Consider the following 21,850-nt stretch of genomic DNA (forward strand, 5'->3'; position numbering starts at 1 on the left):
AATTTGCCACCTGATCCCTCCTAAGCAGTGTTACTGCTATTTCTGATAAACTAGCAAACTATCCTAGATCACTCCACTCCTCCTGCAATTGATCTCTGCGATTACCCTCTTTTGGTACTGCTGTGGCAGTCTGGTAGGGAAAAATCTCTTTGGAAATTTTAATTGTAACTGACATTTATTAATAGAAAAATCTGCTATGCTTCCTATGCATTCCTATTTTATGGTGATATGTGCATCACTTGACTGATACCTCTGTCTGCCTGAAGGTGACTCCTGCACCTTGGAACATACCACGTCAGTCTCAGACTTATTGTAGCCTAAGCAATGCTATCAGAAATGCTGCTTTTTCAGCTGCAGTGCTACAGATTTGTATCCAATCAAAACCTACCACATTCCAGCTGTGATGCTTTTGCACAGTTTTTACAAATTCTGGTTTGTTGCAGTCAACAGAAAGTTATCTGTGAATTATTTGCATAGCACTTAAATACTACATTCCATGAGGTACTCATATGTGCATATATACACTTGAGCTTAGGCATAGTAAAGATCTTCTATCACACAAAACCATTCAACTTCCTATATAAACAGTGGAAACATACAAAGGCCACACACTTCATTGCAAACACAATTTACTGGAAGAAAATTTACTGGTGCTTCTAGAGAAATGGCACAAAAACAATCAGCAAGGAGGCACAGGACACAGGAAGCAGGAATGGCAGAAGTAAGAGTTTGGTTTATGGCTAAACATATGCTGGGCTCTTTTTGTTTGGCTAAACATAAGAGCTTGCATACCAAGCAATGCCTAAAAAAGAAGAGCGGAATTAAAACCAAAACTGCTCTGTGGTCTTACTTATTTCTTCAGGAAAAAAGAGATTTATGCAAGTTCCTCATAAAACTGCATCAAAGACATCTGATATCTAAAAGCCAAAATCTTTTTATAACTGAAACAAGATTATATCTGTAATATTCGTTTATATTACCTTAAATGAGTAGATTTGTTCATGTGATCCAACTTGTTCTTTTAGGTGTACATAAAAAAGCACAACTCAGGGCACAGATATTTTTACTATGTGGATAAATTAATTATCTAGATAAATAAAGCTCACACATACATCCTAATTTACAGTCAACATTAAGAATTAGCAGCAGTTCTCTTTATTGGAATCATTTTTGCTTCTGCAATACACAGATATGCTGAAAATGGTGCTTTTCCACATGTGGCTACAAGAATTGATCAAGAAACATGAAATCACATAATTATGGCACTACTCAGTGATTCAGTTGTGAGCTACTGCAATGAGACCTTCTAAGAAATCGAGGACTAAGCTGTTCTGAAATTTAACTTTTGGTTTTTAACAGGTCTGTTTGGTGTTCTTGCAACTTCAGTATGCTTCTTCAAAATTTTTGAGCAAGGTAGGGTTTCAATAGATTGTCCTATCAACATTAGAAAATGTTGATACATTGCTATACATTACAGAAAATGAAAAAGGTAGCCATATATACCTATTGTAGTAACTAACTTCCTAAGCAATGTATTTGGCCACTTTGATAGTAAACATGCCATGAGTTTCATTTAAAAGTTTCAAGTTTCATAAGAATCTGTGATTCTCCAGAGCAGCCTTGGGAAACAAAACAAAAAAACCCCATCAGTAAACTTTGAAGGGAAAAATAACAAGATAAAAAATTACCAATAAGATAAAGATGAGTAACTGAGCCAACAACTACAGATTTGACTTCAATGAAGAGGTGAAACAAAGGGCTTCTGGTTCTCCAGGGAAAGAAGGAAAGCATCTCAACCATCTTCCCAGAGTTCACACATTTCAGCATTTAGCACAGAAGAGGTATTTACACATAGACAGTCTTCCTGGTGTTACTTATTTACCCAATGTGCTACACAGAACAGAGGAAGACCTGCAATATCAAGTCACAGACCTTGATGAATCTGGCCCAAACTTTTATTATTTGTTTCCTTGAGGCACCATACGATGATTTTCTTTCTGATACACAAGTCCTTAGAGTTCTTCTACTACTGGATAAAATGACTAAGACAAATACTAAGGGAAGAAAATTAGCTTTATTTATGTAAATTAGAAAAATTAATTGTTAGAACTTTGGTCAAATGGTTAATTCTGTACAATTTACAATTATATTTATATACAAAACTTCTAATAAAATACAGTACATCACACTCTTCCTGAGTCACAGTGTGTTTCTCAGTTCCGTAAATAATTTTTTCTTCTTTCTTTTAAAGCAATTAGATTCAAGAAGGAAATAGTATCCTCAGTTTGATAGATAGTGTTTGGTTTAGTTAATACTGGTATTAAGAAGGAAGTCAAAATACTCTATAGCCTTTGCAATTTTGATAGTTATTTTTCTATATTAAAATATGTTCCTTGATAAAAATGTTAATTATATACTCCTTACTATCAGTTTGTTTGTTGCACTTTATTTATAGACACAGGACAAAGTGACTTCAAATATGTCCATCTCTCATTGCAGAGATACGTAAATTTCTGTGAGTTCCATGTATATATAACCGATCATTTACAGATCAGGAAACATACATCCAGATAGAGCAGAGGTCTGAATTGAGGCACAGTATGTTAAAATTGCTGTCCTACCCTGGACAGGATATGTAAGCTCCAATTGCCTGGCTCACCTAATAGAAACTTCACACAAGTACACATCCTGAAAAGTGAGACCATGTTGAGAAGCAAGGCACCAAGCCTGCCAGTCCTTACATAGTCCCACTCTGGAAAGCACTACAGAGTCCTTCATGAAGAAGCATCATAGAGCTGTGTTTCACTGTTACATCTTGTACAGCTCAAGACATTAGGATTAAAGCTATTCATACTGCCTGTACTGAGTTGAATTTTCTGAGATCAACAATAAACTATTGTAAGGCTTAAAAGGATACTTAACCTGTTTAATTAATGATGCAGTCTGTTAAATTAGTAATTTGCATAGATTACAATCTGTAAGTAAGTTTATGCCCCAGTTAAATCCAAAAACCACTTAAGGTAACTTCTTTTTGACAAATATTGCTTTGAAATAAAATTAATTTTACTTAATGGCTAAGTGTGGGCTTCTCCTAAATATACCTATGGTAAAGTTCGCTATACTTTTTTTAATATAGACATGTGCATTTCTGGTATTTTAGTCCAAAGTAATAAAAAAATACAGATTTGATGACCTCTGATTTATTCACAGTATTTAGAGATGTTTAAGAAGTCTTACACTAACAGAAAGCCACCTAGAGATTTTCTTTCTCTTAAAAACTTTCTGAAATACTTCAGCACAAACTCAAATACTTAAGATCAACTCATAGCGATTCTACTTTGATTAGAAATTAAAAGAGATGGTTTTTGCTGCTGATATCAAAATGTGTAAGAAGACAATATAAAGCTTTAAAGAAAATTGGTCTTTAGCTGAATGCTTGAACTTTTCCCAGGATTCTTTGCATGTTTAGCAGTCTTCACTTTGATGCTTTCTTGATTGCCTTTCACAGCTGACTCAAGCCTGGCTTTCAGAGTTGGAGAGGAGGCCATTAGTTTTTTAAAAACTGATGAGTACTGTGGACCAATCTGCATCAGATTTTGCAAAGCAAACTCATGTAGATTTTTTGCTGAATTTGTAGCAGAAACCAGGGCATTTTCATCCAAAAGAAAGGAAATAAGGATGGGAAGAAAGCAGGCCACCAAATGAGCACCTACAACATTGAAAACACAACTTCAGCATACACTTTTTAAAAATAGTTTCAAATTAAAACTAGAATTATTTCTCTAGGTTAACATTTAACTCAAACTATAAAGCTGCAAATGTTAGCTGAACTGTAGGGTAAAAAGAACCAACATTTACTGTGAGCAATTTTGTTAGCAATTAGTGTTCAGGATTGGATTCCTAGTGGTCGTTTTGGTTTAGTTTGTTACTTATGGCAACTTTGAGCATATTTAATGCTTTGGGCACTAGTAATGGAAATAACTTACGGTGCTCTTCCTCAGCAGTGGCTGTCAGAGCTGTAACCACCTTTATTCCCTCCTGAATGACTTGAAGTTCAGCAGCATTTTCAGGTTTTGCTTTTTCTGTTTCCTGCAGTTTTCCCACAATGGATGGTGCTAAAGAATGAATATAAGGATATGACACGGTTTTGTTTGGATGCTGAAAGATGGAGTGCAGCAGCTGGTAGCACTTGTACTGTACCTAAAGGGAAAATGAAATTTGCAGTTACAAAGCGTTGTACTTAAAAATACATCTCTGAGTATTTTAAATCTAACAGCTTGTCAGATAAAATTTTAGGGAGGGGGAAAAATGTGCCTCACAGCTCAAAAATCCATCAGGTTTCAGGCTGCTAATGTATAATACTTTATAAGAGCATTATAACTTGTAATCAAAATAATAATAGAAACTAGATCATATTTCCTTTTTCTTTCCACCCAGTCTTACATATTCTGACATTTCTGAGTTACGGAAAAAATACTTTTTCTGTATGAGGATGAGTACTGTTTTGAAAATACTCTCCTTTTTGCAAAAATACAGCTGACTGAAAAGAGGTGCTTAAAATGTAAGCAACATCCCTGTCAAACTGTAGACACAATTTTAAAATGCCTCAGATTGTCCAATAGCTTGCATTCATTGGAAGTCAACAGGACTGGAACCACCAAATTCCTACACAATTTCTGAAGGGTTCAGATGCTTAAATACTTGGATAAAATTTGAAAATGCATACTGACATTTCCTTGCAGTCATATGTGGCATCCCCAGTTTCCTAACAGTGGAAACTGACATTTACAATATTAGAAATGTATTGATCTATAAAAAAGTACTGTCTTACAGCTATTTCTCAAGTAAAGGTAACTTTATTTAATTTTTTATTACTATACAAATATATGCAGAGAAGATGCAAGAAAAACAGTTTACAATGAATTCTCACAAAGATGAAATCTAATGCATGTTATTTTCAGAGCTGAACTTTGAGAGTGAAGAAGTCCCAACACCTAAAAAAGCCATTTGTATAAATACTTTTTTCCCTGATACATTGGGTTTTTTAGGTGAAGAATAGTAATATATGAACTGTGGCACTACAATCTAAAGCCACTACATGAAAATATTTATACTAGGTCGGAACAAAGCATTAATCTAGTTCAGTAGGCTGCATCCCGCAGTGGCCAAGAGCTGATGCTTATGGGACAGTAACAGTTATGTAGTGGCACTTGCTACAGCTCCCAAAGACTCACAGCTGAGTGATTTCCTGTGCAAAAGGCAGTATCTGTGTGTTGAAGATAAAATGAACAAATAAAATTAAACAGGTGCCTGAAACACTACACAACTGTATTTTGTACTTGTCAATGTATAAAGGGCTGCATCCAATGCAACAAAAAACAAAAAAATCATAGGAATACAGAATTGCATACAGAATAAAAAATGATTAAATGCATGGCTGGACATGTTTTTGATCACTTGTTCAAACTGTAATTTAAAATAGAACAGATATAATCAGGAGAGAATTAACTTCAGTCAATACCCAGGACTAGTGACACAACTAAAATTCATTTAATACAATTCTGGTATTCTATAACTTCACCAGTACTTACAAGAGGATCTTTTGAATCAAGTGTTATTTTAAACTTCTCAATACAACGCTTCTGAAGGCACTCTACAGTAGTAACTTCTGGGCTGGTAGACATAACAAATACTGTAATAGCAGTAAGCAGGCTAACTTCATCGAGTTCTTGGAGTTCTTTATCTATCAATAAAGTAAGAAGGTTAGATTTGCATTAAAAAGTAATCTTATGAGTTAAAGTGTTACATAGAGGTGGAACAGAAATATCAATGTCTACATTTCTTTAAGAACCTCTTTTTTCAAATACACAATGTACTCTGATGCAGTGATATGGACTTCTCCTGTAATAAAAGCCAAGGCCAAAATGGGAATTCAGGGGTGCTTATATGCATATTTAGAAATAACAGCATGCTCCTATTCCATTGTTTCTTTATATAAAGTACAATAAATATCTTTGAAGAGCTGGTAGGACATATTAAGATTACAATCTTTTTTGAGAGTATATAAAATTTGCATTAACATATATTCTTTTTCTATAACTTAAAAAACCATCTCTATAAAGAAAAGTTCCAATGACAAATTACGCCTTAGAGAGTAAACATAAGGAATGATAAAAATACTACAAATTCAGGAAGTTGAAGCAGCAGGACACAGTAAATTTACTTTAAGACAAAAAAAGTTTTTCTTGCACTACTGCTTTAAATACCCTTTGTTTTACTACGGGCCCTAACTCTCTGTAGAGAAGCTTGCACGCAGGACAGTTGTCTTTTATGCTCAATGGTACGCTGAGGCCACAACTTCTGTTTAGGCCGTCGTACCATGTAACTACATTGTGGCACTACGTAACACAGGAGTAGGCCTGCAAACCCACTGTCCTGGTTTCAGCTAGGATAGAGTTAATTTCTTCTCAGTAGCTGTTACAGTGCTGTGTTTTGGATTCAGAATGAAAATGGTGTAGATAACACACCGATGTTTTGGTTTTTTGCTAAGTCATGTTTATCCTAAGTCAAGGACTTTTTTTCTTGACTCATGCTGTGCCAGTGAGGAGGTACAGGAAAGAAACTGCGAGGGAGCACAACTGGGACAGGTGGCTTGAACTTACCAAAGGACTATTCTGCACTATAGAACGTCAAGCCCAGTGTATAAACTAGGGGGAGTTACCAGGAAGAGGTGCTGATCTGGGTTCAGAAAGGGGGGTCTGGCATTAGTCAGCAGGTGGTGAGCAACTGCCTTGTGCATCCCTTGTTTTTCCCTTTTTATTAGGATTATTATTGTAGTTTACCGTTATTGCTGTATTTTACTTTATTTTCAATTATTAAACTGTTTATCTCAACATGCAAGTTTTACTTTGATTCTCCTCCCCCTTCCTCCAGGGTGGGGGCAGGAAGGGGAGAGGGAGGGTTGAGCGAGCAGCTGTTGGTGCTTAATTACCAGCTGGGCTTAAACCATGACACCCTCATTTGTACCTTATAGATGATGACTTCTCATATGAACTGTAGAGACAAGATTGCACTATAGTTTCAACAGTACTTGGTAGTTCTTCACACATTCTTCTGTGACTAACATACTAAATTTTTTTAACATGTGCATAAATTGAATCTAAATAAAACCAAATAACCTTTCAGACAGACAGTTTTTGTTTAGTTTTTAAATACACAAACCTGATATTTGTGCTTACCTTGATCCCAACAGTCAAGTACTGAGACCAAAGCACTACGCAGAAGATCAGTCCAAGCAGTCCTACTCTTCTCTGCTCGAGACATTGGAGAAGACAAGAGTCCTTTAAGAGCTTGTAGAGATGCAGCAACCACCAGAGGTAACTGGCCATCTCGTGATTTCACAGTAGTTTCTTTAAGTACTCCAATAATTAGGTACAAAATAGTAGGAAGAACTGAAACGCTTCCTGTAAAACAATGAAAATTAATTTCACAGGAGTTAAAACGATGCAGGTACTTTTTACATTAAAAAAACTTGAGGCAGTTTTCTTGAATTCTCTTTTTTACTTATTATTTATAATTTTTAAGCACCTGTACTAATGGAGGCACCGGCAACTTGAAGAAAATATTTGAAATAATGTGTGACCTGCTACAGCAAACAGTGAGTCAGACTGCTTAAGTGAAGTCAAACCTTTCCCCCTTTTAAATTAGCACTGTAGATCTTTTATGGATGATTTTACTATATGAAGCATGGAATTATGTCCTGTTCAGAGAAAAGCAAGAACAGAAAGATCAGAACCACTGAGGAGGTTGTTCTTATAGAAGAGAAGGTATGGAAGTATATGAAGTACAGTAGCATATATGGTACATACTAGTATATGCAGTAGTATGTATAGTAGTATATTCTTTGATATAATAGGATATACAAAGAATAGCAGAAAACAAAATATAAGCATCCAAGTCTATTTTGCAGTGAAGACAATAAAGTGAAGGAAATTAACAGAGGGTAATTTCAAAACCAGTAAAAGGAAATACTTCTCCCACATGATGCATGGTTAGCTAAGGATGTCACTGCTCCAGAAAATCAGTAAAGTCGAGAATTTAGTAAGAGTAATTAAAAGAGGACCTCAGAATAAATATGTGTAAAAAAAATTCCTAGAATTACGATAAAAACCTCTAAAATATTTTGGAAAAGAGGAGACCTAGAGAGAAAAGCACATTGTCCCATAGGCTACTGAAGAGACCTTCATCTCTAACAATCTGATAATTGACCTGTCAGAATGACAGACCATTAACAAATATTAAAAATAAAACACAGAAGAAACCTGGCATAGCAGTTGAACTTATTTTTACATCTTGGAACCTAACAGTAATATAGAATTCTGCACATATTGGAGACAATCTAGCAACCTGCATACTTATGTGTTGCTCCCATCTCAGGTTCTGACTCAGATAGGAGCACAGAGTTAAGCATATGGCATAATACATTTATCTCCTTCCCTAATCAGCAAAATGCTTACGCTTTTAAGATTTTAATATACTGATGTTCATAAGAGACCTGTTGAATAATCAAGGTCTCTGACATATGCACAAGTATTTTCTGAAGCTGAGGACATCTACCTTCTATTTTTAAACAGCCAAGTCTTTGAAAATTGACTGTTGGAATTCAGTAGGAAATGTTGTTCATGAGCATCATTTACTTGCATATTTTATTATGCATACCTATCATGACAGCCTGAAGTAAGAGACATGGTAGTCACAGCACTGTAACTTCAATTACCTATTAAAGGGGAAAAAATGATGCAATTCCACATAGGAATTCTCTTCTCTTTGATTATATGAGCTGACTTTCAGAGCCGCTTCCTTATTCAAGTGACTGTATAAGCAAGCTTAAGCTCCTCTTTTCAGTCACCTGAACGAAATGCTCAAGTCCTCTAGTGTAAACATCTCATATGGTTTGATACTGCAAGCTGTTAGTTTGTGGAATGACATGAATGGCTAAAGACAAAAAAGAACAACAGCCACCAAAAAAAATCACAGATTATTTTTCATACAAGATAGTTGTCCTCAGTTTTAAGTGATGCTATGTTTATTTCCATTTGCTTTGAACTAATAAATAATGGGCTGCAGAGGGAAAAAAGAAAGCATATCATCACCTTACAATGATAGCAAGAGTGCCATTTGGAGAATGATATTCCCCAAAGAAGAATATTTTAGCAGAGAACAAAATTAAGAGAAAAGAAGACATTTTCAGAGCTGGTAAATACCAAAGATTTGCATAAGGTGTACACAGATACCTGAGGTGGGAATAGAAGTGTAGGGCAGAAATGGTTTATATGTGTGGCTGTAACAGCACTGGAAGATCATATGTATGAATATGATATTGGAGGTTGGTGGTGGGGAACCATCTTAAAGTTTGGAGTGAATTCAAAATTAATCACTCCACTTTCACTGGGTGAAAGTCAACTAATCTGAGAATTCAACCGTAACTCCTTACAGTGGTTTCTTAATGTTCCAGTGATGGCTTTTAGTGAAAGGCAACATGACACATTTCCCTTTCAAATTTAATTTATGTCTCCATTATAAATTCCAGAATAGACAATTCAAGTAGAATATAATCACGTAGCTGTTGTATACTTCCCTGTACAAAATGAATCTATTAATTGCACTGCTACATGTGGGAGGAAAAGAAAAACTACTCATTTAATTGCTTCAGTTTTGTAATCTGACAGTCAAAAAATAATTAGAAAAGGAAATTGTCACAAGCAAATCAATAAAACTTGCTGCCAGATTTATCCAGCTAAGAAAATTAGGTAATAACAAAGGGAGAGAAGACCCCACTATTCTTTCATTAATCTTTTCTTGTGGTGAAACAGCATACCTTCAGGAGAACAGATTGCAGGAACATCAGAGAGAATAACTAATGCTGCTGCTACCAGTCTACTTCCATCTTCTGAGAGTAACAGATGTTTTCCAGGTTGAACTGCAGGGCTACAAGTTAATTTAGGGTTGAGCTGGGGAAGCTGTCTGACAAGAATACAAACACACAACTCCAGTGTTGCAAAGACTAATGATTTCCCAGGCACCAGTCCTCCTGTGTCTTTGCCTTCTCCAAATTCTGGCAACGTTTCCTTTTCTGCAGCACCATCATCAACTAAAACAAGAAGAAGAAATATGGCAGAAGTCTGCAGGCTGTGCCTTGTTTCCAGAAAGTTTACTTCTTAAGACTGTTTCATCACCAAATCATAATCGTGATGTTTATATATGTACATGAGTATGTATTCAAAGTTCTACTGGCAATCATACATCCTTCTGAATAAGCAAACTATGCAGTGATTGTCAAAAGGCAAAAGGGTGTGCAATAGATATACAACATCCTGAGGCACCAAACCAATATGAAGTCACCTGATACAAGTGCTTTTCTTCTTCTCCCAGTCTTTTCCTTTTAGAAAGTGAACATTAGGAAGTTACAATCAGAGTAACTATTGGAATCTAGCTTTTAACAGCTGTGTGGAGTCTCTCCATTGCTCTGTTGCAACTGATTGCAGCTTTTCATTAAAACTCCTCCCTCCCTGACACCACACAAGACTATCCCAACTGCACTTTCTCCAGTTTTCCACCTCACTTCCTCTGTTCAACACCCAAACCACCTGCTATCTATCATACCACTCCAATTTCTTATGTCAGGCACCGGGACTGACTTAAATAAATCAGAATTAGTAACCAACTGTGAAACACTTCAATTAGGATGCATCTTGGAATCCAGTTTTCCAAGAAATAATTGCTTTAATCCTGATAATAGGTATTTAAACATCTCACACATTACTGTACCTTCTGCACTTCTCCGCTTTTCCTTCACGTGTTCCTGAGCTGCAAAAAGAACCAAGCGAACCACTTCAAGGGCAGCAAGCTGAATATCAGGTGATTCTCTGGTCAGTATCAGTCGATGCAAAACATTCAGCAGCTCCACACCTAACTCCTACAATAAGAAAAACATTTAATATATCTTAATTTTAATGCAGGAGTTTTAGGAACTTGTTAATACTTGTTAAAGCCAACAGTATTATTCTGATTAATCTCCCTAAGGAACACAATGTAATTTGTACAATCAGCAGTTGTCATTTTTTTCAACATCCAGCTCGTAGCTCCTGGTAGCAGCAGTCCTGATCAATTCTCCCAACAAAATAGTAAACATAGCCATTTAAGAGACAGGGCACTTAAAATTACTAAACCCACACCCCCCCCCAAGTAAACTTTATCTTACGCCATCTTCACTCTTGAAGGGAGGGATACTATATTGTATCCCTCCTACACTATATGCATTTCCTTGGAGAGACCATCAACAATCAGCAGAATTTGGGCATGTCTTTGATTTTTACAACAGAATTAATTCAACTGTGCCTTGAGAACTCTCTTTCCCGGAATTCTGTCTTTACCCAGTTCTCATCCTACTCATGTAACTACCCCTCCCTGACAAAATGTCCTCAAGTTCCCTGCCTCTCACTTGTCTTCTTACAGGTGTGCTCTTTTTCTCTCCTCCCTCTACAGCTTTGGATTTTGGTAAAGCATATAATTTACCTACTACTTAAATGTTCAAGATTCCTGAAATACAATAGAGTGTAGAGATACTGTTTAAACTAAAATTATGCCTTAATTCTGGGGGACATTAGATCATTAATTCATTACCTGATCACCACCTATTTTAGACCTTGGCCATGGAACATCAAAGAGTGCCTGTAGGGCATGCAAGCAGGCAATAATATTCTCCATTGCTGCATCCAATCGAGGAGAGCAGAGGAATTCCACACTAATTCCTGTAAGTATCAGAAGAAAAAACCCATATGTGCTCAAAATTTTCAGGAATAATTTTGTCCATTACTAAGTAACCTCACAGTAGGTTGAGCAGCCATAGAAATAGCATTTTATATTGTGAATTCATCTCCTATTGCTAATAGCTTGGGGCAAGAACTCTATTTCCATCAAAACAAACAATTTCAGCTTCTAAACAATATAAGACACAACTATAACTGGTTACTAACATAAAGAAATAAAACCCCAGCAATATCTGAGAAAAACACTAAACTATAGGTCCAATGAACAGACAACATAATTAATAATGAGAATATAGCAGAATATTTGCCTCATCGCTCTGATTTATGTAATAGAAAGAAATAATGGCAAAAGTAATAATAGTGCATAAACTCAAAGGCTGAGGCTTTATCTTCCCATTTTACAAAAATGCAACTACCACAACTAGATCACTAGCACTAAGTAAATTACATGAACCCTAAGCTTGCAAATCCTGGAGAAGATAAAACTATTTTTTTCCTCAGCTTTCAGGACTCCTCAAGACTTTGGAGACAAGCTTCATATAAACTGCAATCCATATTCTCATCCCAGTTGTACAGCTGTAATTCCAAAATGCATGATGACTTGGGGAATGGATCAACGTACACTGAAGAACAGCTGTGCAACAGAAAATGCCCGAGTTTTAAAGTTCTTTCAGTTTCTCTGTAGCAGTGAAAATGAACAACTGGAATATGTTCAAAAGTAGAATAAACAAGCCAGATGTTCATGTTAAAGTAGGTGAAATTTGAAGCACTAAATAGTAGAGGAAGCAGGGGAAACAGGCAGCTTTTGTATCAGAGGTCCCACTTTTAACTGAGGGAGCAATGGAGTTCCAAAGGAATCTGGCTCTCTGTAGAAAAACTGGGATTCAAAAGAAGACATATGCAAGTGGATAACACAAACCCATCCTGAAAAGGGATTACAAAAGAAGGATACAAAAGAGAGATCAAAGAAAAAAATATAATCACAAATGTCTAATTGTATAAATTTGGAGAACTGGGTCTGAAATCAACTACCTGATTAGCTTCTGCAGTAGTGGAGTCTTAAGAGAGCTTTATGTGAATGTAAGGAAAGACTTTTTAACTGTTTTGGTGACTAAGCACTGGCACAGGTTACACAGAGAGATTGAATCTCTATCCACAAAGATATACAAAAGCTGTCTGGACACGGTCCTGAGCAACTGGCTTTAGGTGAATGGCTTGAGCAGAAGGTCGGCAAGATGACCTCCACAAATCCCTTCAACCTACACACTATTCTGTGATGTAAAACTGTACTTCAGTAATGTTAATCCATACACTCTGTAATTACAGTGGTACAACCACGGTAAAATTCACCCTTGAATTTGCATGTTTATGGGCAGAGCAATAAACACTTGTTTAGGGCTTGTTTAGCTAACAATGAGTGGTTTTTGTACCACATTTGGAAAACACTTTACAATTTTCTCACTAGGACTTAAAATTCTTCTTATTGTATATTTTTCCAAGAGACAGGATATTCAACGATGCAGTATAATGTGAAAATATTTGCTAGCAGTTTTATCTAGTAAGAATTACATTTTGAGATAGAGCATATAGACACTCACTAACCCAAGATAAGATGAAATCTGTCAGTATTCACATCCTCAGGTGACTTCACCAAGGGTCTGGTAGAAGAATCTTGACACATGGTAGTTGGGGTGACAGGTCGAGAGAGATTTGTAACTCCTTCATCTGGATCAACGACAACGAAACCCGTGCTAGTCAGCCATAATGCTGCAGCATAAAGTATCAGTGCCCAGGAGTTGTAGTAATGAGGTCTGGCATTTTCAATCGTCTCTGCTGTATAAAATGTACCACCTACAAGAAAAGAAGTTAGTTTTAAGGATGTAATTTATTTTCAACTATCGTATTTTCTCATTCTTAAAAGAGGATTCTTCTTTTTATTGAAATTATGTTTATAATGTATTGTGAAACTACGGAAAAAAATTTAAATTATGTTTATCATGTATTTTATGTATAACTTTTTCTTTTAATGTTCAATATTAAAATTCAGGCTAATGAGGGAACCTAATTTATATTGATTTGGAAAAAATCCAATAAATCACCTACTTCTTTTTTCCACCATAAAATAACCCAACAAACAAGAATACCAAAAACTGCTTTTCACATCAGTAAAACCTCTGTTCTCAAAAGCACTCCTGATCTTTAGATAGCACATAAGCATGCTTAAGTAAAATTTAATCTTACTGACAAGTCAGTATGCTGACAAGTGGCTTATGAAAATACAACTGATTTGCTTTTTTACCTTCAGCAGGTAGTTGTGATGCATATTCTGAAGGCAAAGTTAAGAGAGCAAAATCCTGAAGTGCAGCAAGCCAGAGCTTGCTTAGTGTTCCAAGATCTGCCTGTACCAAGTCCAGAAGTCCACTGGCTGAAAATGTTACATCTCTGTAGCTTTCTTCTGCAGAGTTTGCAATTTTTAAACAGTGATTGTGTGCATCAGTTTGATTTTTCTGCTTTTGAACTGCAACTATGTAAACCTGTTGATATATAGATATTGACAAGCGTTGACATTTGGAAAAAACTACTGTGATCACTAACATGACTGCCCGCTGAATGGACATGAGGTTTCCTAGAATCTATTCCTGCTTTAAGTCCAGCAGGCAGAGGTGAACAAGCACTTATTTTCTAAACCTTCTGAACCAATTCCCCAGCTAATCATAATGCAAGTGTCCCCAAAAAAGGAAAAACTATTAAAATTCCTAAACACACCTGCAGTTAACTTCCCTGCTCTTAAAAAAATAATATTTTACTTGTCCAGCTTCTTGTTTCAACCATCAAACCCTGTTATAGCTATGGCTACAACACTGAAGAACTTATCAAATAACATACCTATAACCATGATCCGGAAACAATAGTCAAACCATTCCTGAAACTCTTTTAACTGAACTGACATATTGCACTTGCAACTGACTTCTCAAAATTATTTATTACTCTGTGTTAGCAGTAAAGAATGAAGAGTACAGTCCTGCATACTTGAAGTGCCAGGGCCTGAGACAGGCCAAAACTGACTTACAGATGAATTCTGTACTGTCCCTACTTGATATAGGAAAATGGGCAAACCTTATACACAGATCAGTTAGATTGCTTGTGCTAAGTATGAACTTTATACATGGATTAGCTAAACTGCTTATGCTAAGCATTATTTTGCCAAACCATATATTTGAGACATCTTTTGCTAAATCTTGTCTGTTAAACTAGATGCTTAAGAAATTGTAGTATGCTCTTGTGACTGCCTGTAAGATATTTTAGAGACCTTTAGGAACCTTGCCCAAACCAGACCTGGGCTCTGGACAAGCCCTGGTCTCGGGTGGTCGAGAAGACTGTCACCAGGTGTTTCTGCATGACAAAATATGCAAGTCATTCATATCCAGCCTGCAAAAGCTGGATCCCTTCACAGCGAAGATGGAGAACTCCACGAGTGGACACGCTGCATAGGATTTCCCAGTTACCAGCAGTGGTTCTCCGAGCCTTTGCTGTGACTCAGGGCTCCCCAGCAAATGAAACGGTCTGGATGATGGTAATTTATTAGTGGGGTAACTGGTGATGTGTCTTTCTTCATCACTGCTCTTTGCTTGTACAGTAATTATTAGATGCATTACTTTGCTTAGTTTGTTTGTTGCCAAAATGGTGCACATGCTAAGCTTATTGCCATATTAAATGCATTATTTTGGTTTTGTGTTGCCTTAATTTTGCTAGTAAAGTAAGACCATTCCCTTTGTTGGTGTCTGTGTTCTCTCTCTCTCCCGTCAATCGGCAAAACAATACTTTGCAAACTCTTGGGTGTTACCATCAATAGGTCAATTTAATATTAATTTCCCTAGATGCCTTTCTAGCTATGAAAAAGACAGAACTGAGAATGTTTCAGACCAACAGCCATCTTTACTCTCTCCAAAATGCCCCTGGAGGGACGCTCTTCTCCACTATACAGGAGACATTTAGATTCAATGAATTGCAAGTTAGCTTTGAAAATAGGTAAGATTCTAAGTGAGAAGGAACTGCCTAGGGCTTAAGTGAAATATTTGTAAATTACAGGTCACAAAAGCTCATGGAAAGCTATATGGATTTTACTTTCAAGAATTCTAGTGATGTTAATTATAAGCTGGAACAATCTGCAGATCCTCACTTCTGACAATTGAGCCTCACAGGCTTCTGACCAGGGATAGGTTGTTACATGCTATTAAAAACATTTTCTTAATTTAATAATTTTAAGTTGATCTCAGTACTTTATCTCTTCCTGAATAGATTAAATAGACTAATCTACTTAAATCTCTCAATGTAAGCACATTTCCAAGATTTTTATTCCCACTCGCTAGATTTTCTCCAATGGTTTTCCTATTTTGCCAATATCCTTTCTCAAGTATGGACACCACAGGTGTTTTTCTACAAATGTTCACATAAAAGCTATCTATTGCCTACTTTCTCCTCCAAAACAGCTTCTTGACTACACACAGAAATATCATGTACCTACATAACATGTTCATGTTTAGCTGGTTATCAGGCCTCAGCATCCAAGGTCCTTATCACTCTTTTCTAAACATCTTTTAGAGATTATGTACATTGTTCACCTTCTTGACTTTTAAATATTTAACCTTCCATTTACATGTATTAAAACAGGCATTCATGTGAGCTGACTTTTAAGTTAACCAATGCAGTACTGAACCGACAACATTAACTTACAAGAACTATTTCTAAGAAATTAAATGCCAATAGATAATGAGAAAAATGACATCTATTTAAAATGGTACATTCAGTGGACCATCACCATAGCCATTTATAACATGCAATTTTAAATGAATATTGAACTATCAGAATATCTTAAGAAATTCATATTTTTGAGACATTATTCTTAATGTAAGGTATAATACCGATGGCTTAAGGAGTAGTGCTTTTGTCAAGTTTACAAAGTTCATGTACTGTTTAGAGGTAGCAAAGCAAAGGGCCAGCACTTTCTATTTAATGAAGCTTGTAAGAAATTTCTCAAAAATTCTGTCTGAAAGGTTCCAACTCACCTACTAGATATCAAGACTAACATTACAGAGCTGCTATACTAACCTCTGCCCAAGCCTTAAGCACAGCCAGTATCTCCATAGTTGAGGTGCTTTCATTATATTGTTGATTTTGTGCTTCTTTTCCAGCCTGCACTTTGACCAAAGAGGACACAAGCAACTGGTGAACCCTTCGAAGGTCATTAAGATCACTGACTACACCACTTGCTATCCAGGCACTGCATACCTAGTGTTGTGAAACAGAAACAATGAGGAACAAGGAAAAACCACCACTGGAGACTCTTTTGTTTTGTCTGTAAAATTATGAAAACCAGATTTAATTTCTACCAAGATACATTTACTCTCAGAAAATAATAAATGTTAAATGACACTACAGTTTAGTATACTTAAGTAATGAAAGCCAAAAACATTAGTGGGGTGTCACAAATAACGACCAAGTATCAACTGCTACAAAGTTTCTCAAAAGACTTTAAACTGCAAAAAATCTTTGAGTTGTCACAAGATAGAGGTAACATTATTTGGTGTGCATTGAGGATTTGAGGCTAGATGATTTATTTTCTTTTTATTGTGTTGCGTATCAAGCAAAAAAAAATATTTCAGAGGGTCTATTACCTAAAACTTCTGACTTTCAACACTTGCCTGACATGCTTTTGCTGTGACATCAGGAGGAGTTTCAGGAGCAAAGGCAGGCCTAAGTGCTGCTCCAACCTAAAGAGAAGTTACACAACATTCAATACATAGTGAACAATTAACTAAACATTTACTTTTCATAATTAGACTTTGTTATAATTTTCCTTTATAATTTTCCTTTTTTCACAGACTGTTTCAGTGAAGCTAAAGAGCAGAGAAACAGCTGCAGTCATATTTTTATTGTTTTGCTTACACTGAAGACATGGTTGTCTCTGAGAGGGGTCTTCAAAGTTGATTCTATTTTTTGCACCGTCTAAAACTGAACCAGAAACCTTTTCCTTCCTGAACGCTTGGCTTGATGAGTAGCAAGATGCCTAATGAGTGACATTTCCTTACTTAGAAAGAACACAGATTTAAAGGAACAAACAGCTGAAGTGGGTCAACTTTGGAAAGTTTAAAAAAGGGAGAGCACAAACCCCATTTGCCTAATAAAGAACACACAGACATATAGTTACCAGGTTGAGACATATAGTTACCAGGTTGCAGGGATTTTAGCTACTCTCACTGTTGAAAGCCATTTCAGTAAAGTCCAATAAAAATTTCCCTTGCTGCTTTAGCCTGCATTTGAAAACTCAGACTTAAGTCTGATGCTTTTTGGAATGAAAGTGTAGTACAAACACTACAAATACAAGTTTGTGAAAATAAGAGAAAAGGATTTGTTGTTAATGGCAATTAATGACAGTTTTTTAAGACCCACTAAAGCTCAGACTTCATTTAAGGAACTTCTGAACAAGATTTCAGGAAGTTATTACTCAAGTACAGAAAATCTATATCCATCTTTTTCTGGACTATTATGATATTGTTACAGAAAAAAAAAATTAGAAGATAAAGACTTGATATTTAACTGTTTCACATCTCTTAAACTACCATGGAACAGCTGATCAGATCTATACATAGTATTAGCAGAAACACTTTAAGGGTCCTGAAGGTTAAAAGGAAAATTATTAGCTCTACTTATGACCTGCTTGACGGTTTCAGACAGCAAGGACAGATAGCATATTTTTTCCCCTTGGTAGTTCCAGAGTAGACCAAGGCACTTCTTTCCCACAAAGAAACGCCAGTAAAATAGAATTCTAATGGCAAAAGTGAGATTAAAGTAGGTTAGGATGTCTTCAGTGTCAGGATCTCTCCATTCCTATGAGAGAAAGTGATTTGACCTATTCAATCCCTGCTAGAAATTGAAGAATGGGAGCCAGATGAGGCTTAACACAGCTGTCTGCCCTATTTAACACAAGTGCAGTCTGGAATGCAAAATGATTAAGACATCTCTTCTCTAAGTCTCAGCCAACACTTAAATGAAATGGACCTTTTGAGTATCATCCATGCTTTTATCTCCTCTAGCTTATTTATTGGCCAAGATCTCCAAGTGTGATCACTGGTGTGCAAAGGCTACTTACTTCTGAGCAGAATTTAAAATTACAGTTGTTCCTAACATTTTTTGCAATACTTCCACACTTTGAAACCAATGTTTTCCAAAAAAACCCTACCAATTATCTTTTTTGGTTTTGCTGTATTCAAGAGAGGAAAATGCCAAAACTTGAGAAACTTTGGAGCTTAGACATTATATGCCAACTGAAAAGATAATTTCTAAGGATGTTAAGGCCAAAGAAATTAACAATACTTTCAGTAACAAAGTCACTGAAATCTAACTCTTATGCACTGCAAAAGCAAATTTCTTTTAGTGATTGACTGTAACTTTAAACTTTTCTAAGTTATTAGTAATGGTGCTTACATTGGCTTGATATTGCTCCAGAATTACATGACCTGGAAACTCTGGTTCTGGAATAGCTGCAAACTTCCGAACAACAATTTGCAATGTTTGAAGCCCAGAAAGACGAAGTTGATCGCTATGATCTGTGGCAGCCATAAAAGCCATACGAACTAAGTCAGCTAAATGCAATACCAAAAAGTCATCTGAAAAAAGAAATAAAATAGTTTTATTAAATTTAGATTTAGACGTAATGTGTTTTATAAGACCGATTCCAACATTTTCAAAATTAATATTTTACATTTTACCTTAACATATCACTTTAGGCAGCTTACACATACCACAGTCTTACTTGGATATCTTATGTTAGCTGATCTAGGTTGCTTTCCATTTATATGCAAAAAAAAGGTACTTAGAATAAAGCGTATATCTTATGTATAAGGCAGATTTTCTAAAAAAGAGTGTTGAGGAAAACACCTCCAGATAAACATAGAGAGGTACCAAAAAATGGCAGTGTTTGTACCGGTAATTATGCAAATTATAAAAAAAAAAAAGTGATGCTTTTAAAAAGTCATACTCTCAGCTACTCCCAGATACTGTGATGTTATAGGCTGGTGTCAGCTATCACTTCTGACTGCCAGTGCTTATGCAGAAACAATGGCTTCCTACGCATATGCCATGGTACTATAACCAGGAAAGTGAGTGTAAATGGTGCAGTAAGATGCCAATATTTTAGCAAACAAAAATTGCTCTACATCTTAATAAATACAGGCTTCTAATCAGAATAATTAAAGGCTTCATTGATTACAAACAACAAATTTATAACAAACTTCACTAAGATGCAAAGAGCTAATATTTATTTTAAGCATACTTTGCATTCTATTGAATTCTTTCAGCGTGTAACACATACCTCTTGAATCACGTTGTTTTCTTTCCTGAGCCAAAGTTATGTCAAAATGTGCACTGCATGCATTTTCACACTGGCTTATAATTTTACAAACACACTCTGCAGCAAAAACTCTGGTAGACCATCGTGGATTTCGGAAAGGGTGGAACCTGTCATCGCTGTCAGATGTTAAAACAGATTCATCATCCACTTTGGCAGTTTCCTCTTCTTGAGTGGTATCTACTGAAGCTACTGTATTGAAATCTGTATTTAAGACACAGGAGAGAAAACCCAAAATATAATATTCTTTCTTACTGTAACTGAAAACTACAGAAAGACTCACATGGAAATCTCTTCAAAGTCTATCTCTAGCCTCAAATTCACTGTGACTCCCTTCAACCTCCGTGTCTTAAAGTAAACGCTAGAATTAAAATATGACAAAACTGCCTACATTTGGTTGATATCAGTTGCTGGAAGACAAGATCAATACCATGAAAGTAAACTAAGAACTGCAGTTTTAAAAGAAGAGTGACACATTAGAAGCTAGTAATGTTCCAAATCAAAAAATCTAAATCCTTGTTTTTCTCCTGCGCTGCAGGTAAAAGAATTTACTTTCTCCCTTCCCCCTCCCCCAATATTTAGCACAGTAATTAATTTTGTCCACTCAAGAGTTTCATCATGATATAGTAGGTTTGAGTCATTCCTATTAGTAATAGAAGAGCCCATCTGAATATTTTTCTTGTAGGTAATTGCAAAGGACTCATGATCTCGAACGTACTCCACATTTCCATTTCTAATATGGAAATAAGTTAACATTAGGACTATAAATCAACAAGAATATGAACAGGCAACATGCTAAGATGTTGGCAAAAAGTTGTTCAACAGGGAAAAGGCAATTAGAAGGGAGAAAGGCATATTCATTCCTCTGAAGGAACTAAGTTAAACAGTCCAATCTTTCAATATGAACAATGATGATACACTGCATAAATGCCAAACATTCAAGAAACATGAATACTTTTCCTTAGTGACACAGGGTACTTCTGCAGACTTTATTTTGATTGTGTTCTCAACTACAGTGCATTAGGGCTTACCAGCAGAGGCAGCAAGAACGTCTTTACAAAGCTTCAGCCAAAAAGAGAGCTTTTCAACTGCCATTGAAGTAAGCATATGAGTCAGAGTCTCTTTGATATCTTGGCACAATCTTTGATCCAATTCTTTGTCCAGCAAGCCCAGCAATGCCCCCTCCAGGCCTATTTCTCTGATGTTCACATCTGCTAAGAACAAAGTGTGAGTTGAATGCTGTACATCACAAAACTGCAGTAATGACAACAGAAACCCCACTGCATGTTGCACATGGGGTATCTTTTGAATACCTACTAGCCCTGAAATATTTTTGAAACAGTTGTATTAGCTGCTTTAATACTGTATCTGAATACAAAACAAACTTTGAGTTTTTACAGAAACATAGTAACAACAGGAAGAAAGTTATCCCAGGAAAAAAAAAATCCTACTCTGAATTTCACAGCATTATCATCACTATAGCATCTGAGCTCCTGAAAAAAATTACCTTTGGCCTTATGATATTTCACGCTAACTTCATTTTCATTTTGACTGCTATTTCACTTATCTTACTTCATAAGGTAATTCTAAAACAATGTTTTAATTTGAAAGGGAA

The 21,850-nt window shown here is 36.0% G+C and overlaps 1 protein-coding gene across 4 annotated transcripts in view; it reads right to left on the minus strand.

Annotated features, from left to right (window-relative positions):
- Positions 1 to 2,055: 2,055 nt before the first annotated feature.
- Positions 2,056 to 21,850, minus strand: part of HEATR5A (HEAT repeat containing 5A) — a 60,697-nt gene continuing 40,902 nt past the window's right edge. For all 4 annotated transcript variants that reach the window (XM_029964126.1, XM_029964127.1, XM_018082668.2 and 1 more), the window contains 14 exons: positions 21,267 to 21,446; positions 20,200 to 20,439; positions 19,314 to 19,495; positions 17,531 to 17,599; positions 16,938 to 17,117; positions 14,128 to 14,362; positions 13,431 to 13,679; positions 11,683 to 11,810; positions 10,828 to 10,975; positions 9,878 to 10,150; positions 7,239 to 7,463; positions 5,592 to 5,743; positions 3,987 to 4,200; positions 2,056 to 3,709 (listed from right to left, as the gene is read on the minus strand). In XM_029964126.1, the coding sequence (XP_029819986.1) occupies positions 3,408 to 3,709; positions 3,987 to 4,200; positions 5,592 to 5,743; positions 7,239 to 7,463; positions 9,878 to 10,150; positions 10,828 to 10,975; positions 11,683 to 11,810; positions 13,431 to 13,679; positions 14,128 to 14,362; positions 16,938 to 17,117; positions 17,531 to 17,599; positions 19,314 to 19,495; positions 20,200 to 20,439; positions 21,267 to 21,446 (2,777 nt within the window). In that variant the 3' untranslated portion in view covers positions 2,056 to 3,407. The remainder of the gene's footprint in view (positions 3,710 to 3,986; positions 4,201 to 5,591; positions 5,744 to 7,238; positions 7,464 to 9,877; positions 10,151 to 10,827; positions 10,976 to 11,682; positions 11,811 to 13,430; positions 13,680 to 14,127; positions 14,363 to 16,937; positions 17,118 to 17,530; positions 17,600 to 19,313; positions 19,496 to 20,199; positions 20,440 to 21,266; positions 21,447 to 21,850) is intronic.

The sequence above is a fragment of the Manacus vitellinus genome, unplaced genomic scaffold (assembly GCF_001715985.3).
Source record: "Manacus vitellinus isolate BGI_N305 unplaced genomic scaffold, ASM171598v3 scaffold_6_pilon, whole genome shotgun sequence".
NCBI lineage: Eukaryota > Metazoa > Chordata > Aves > Passeriformes > Pipridae > Manacus > Manacus vitellinus.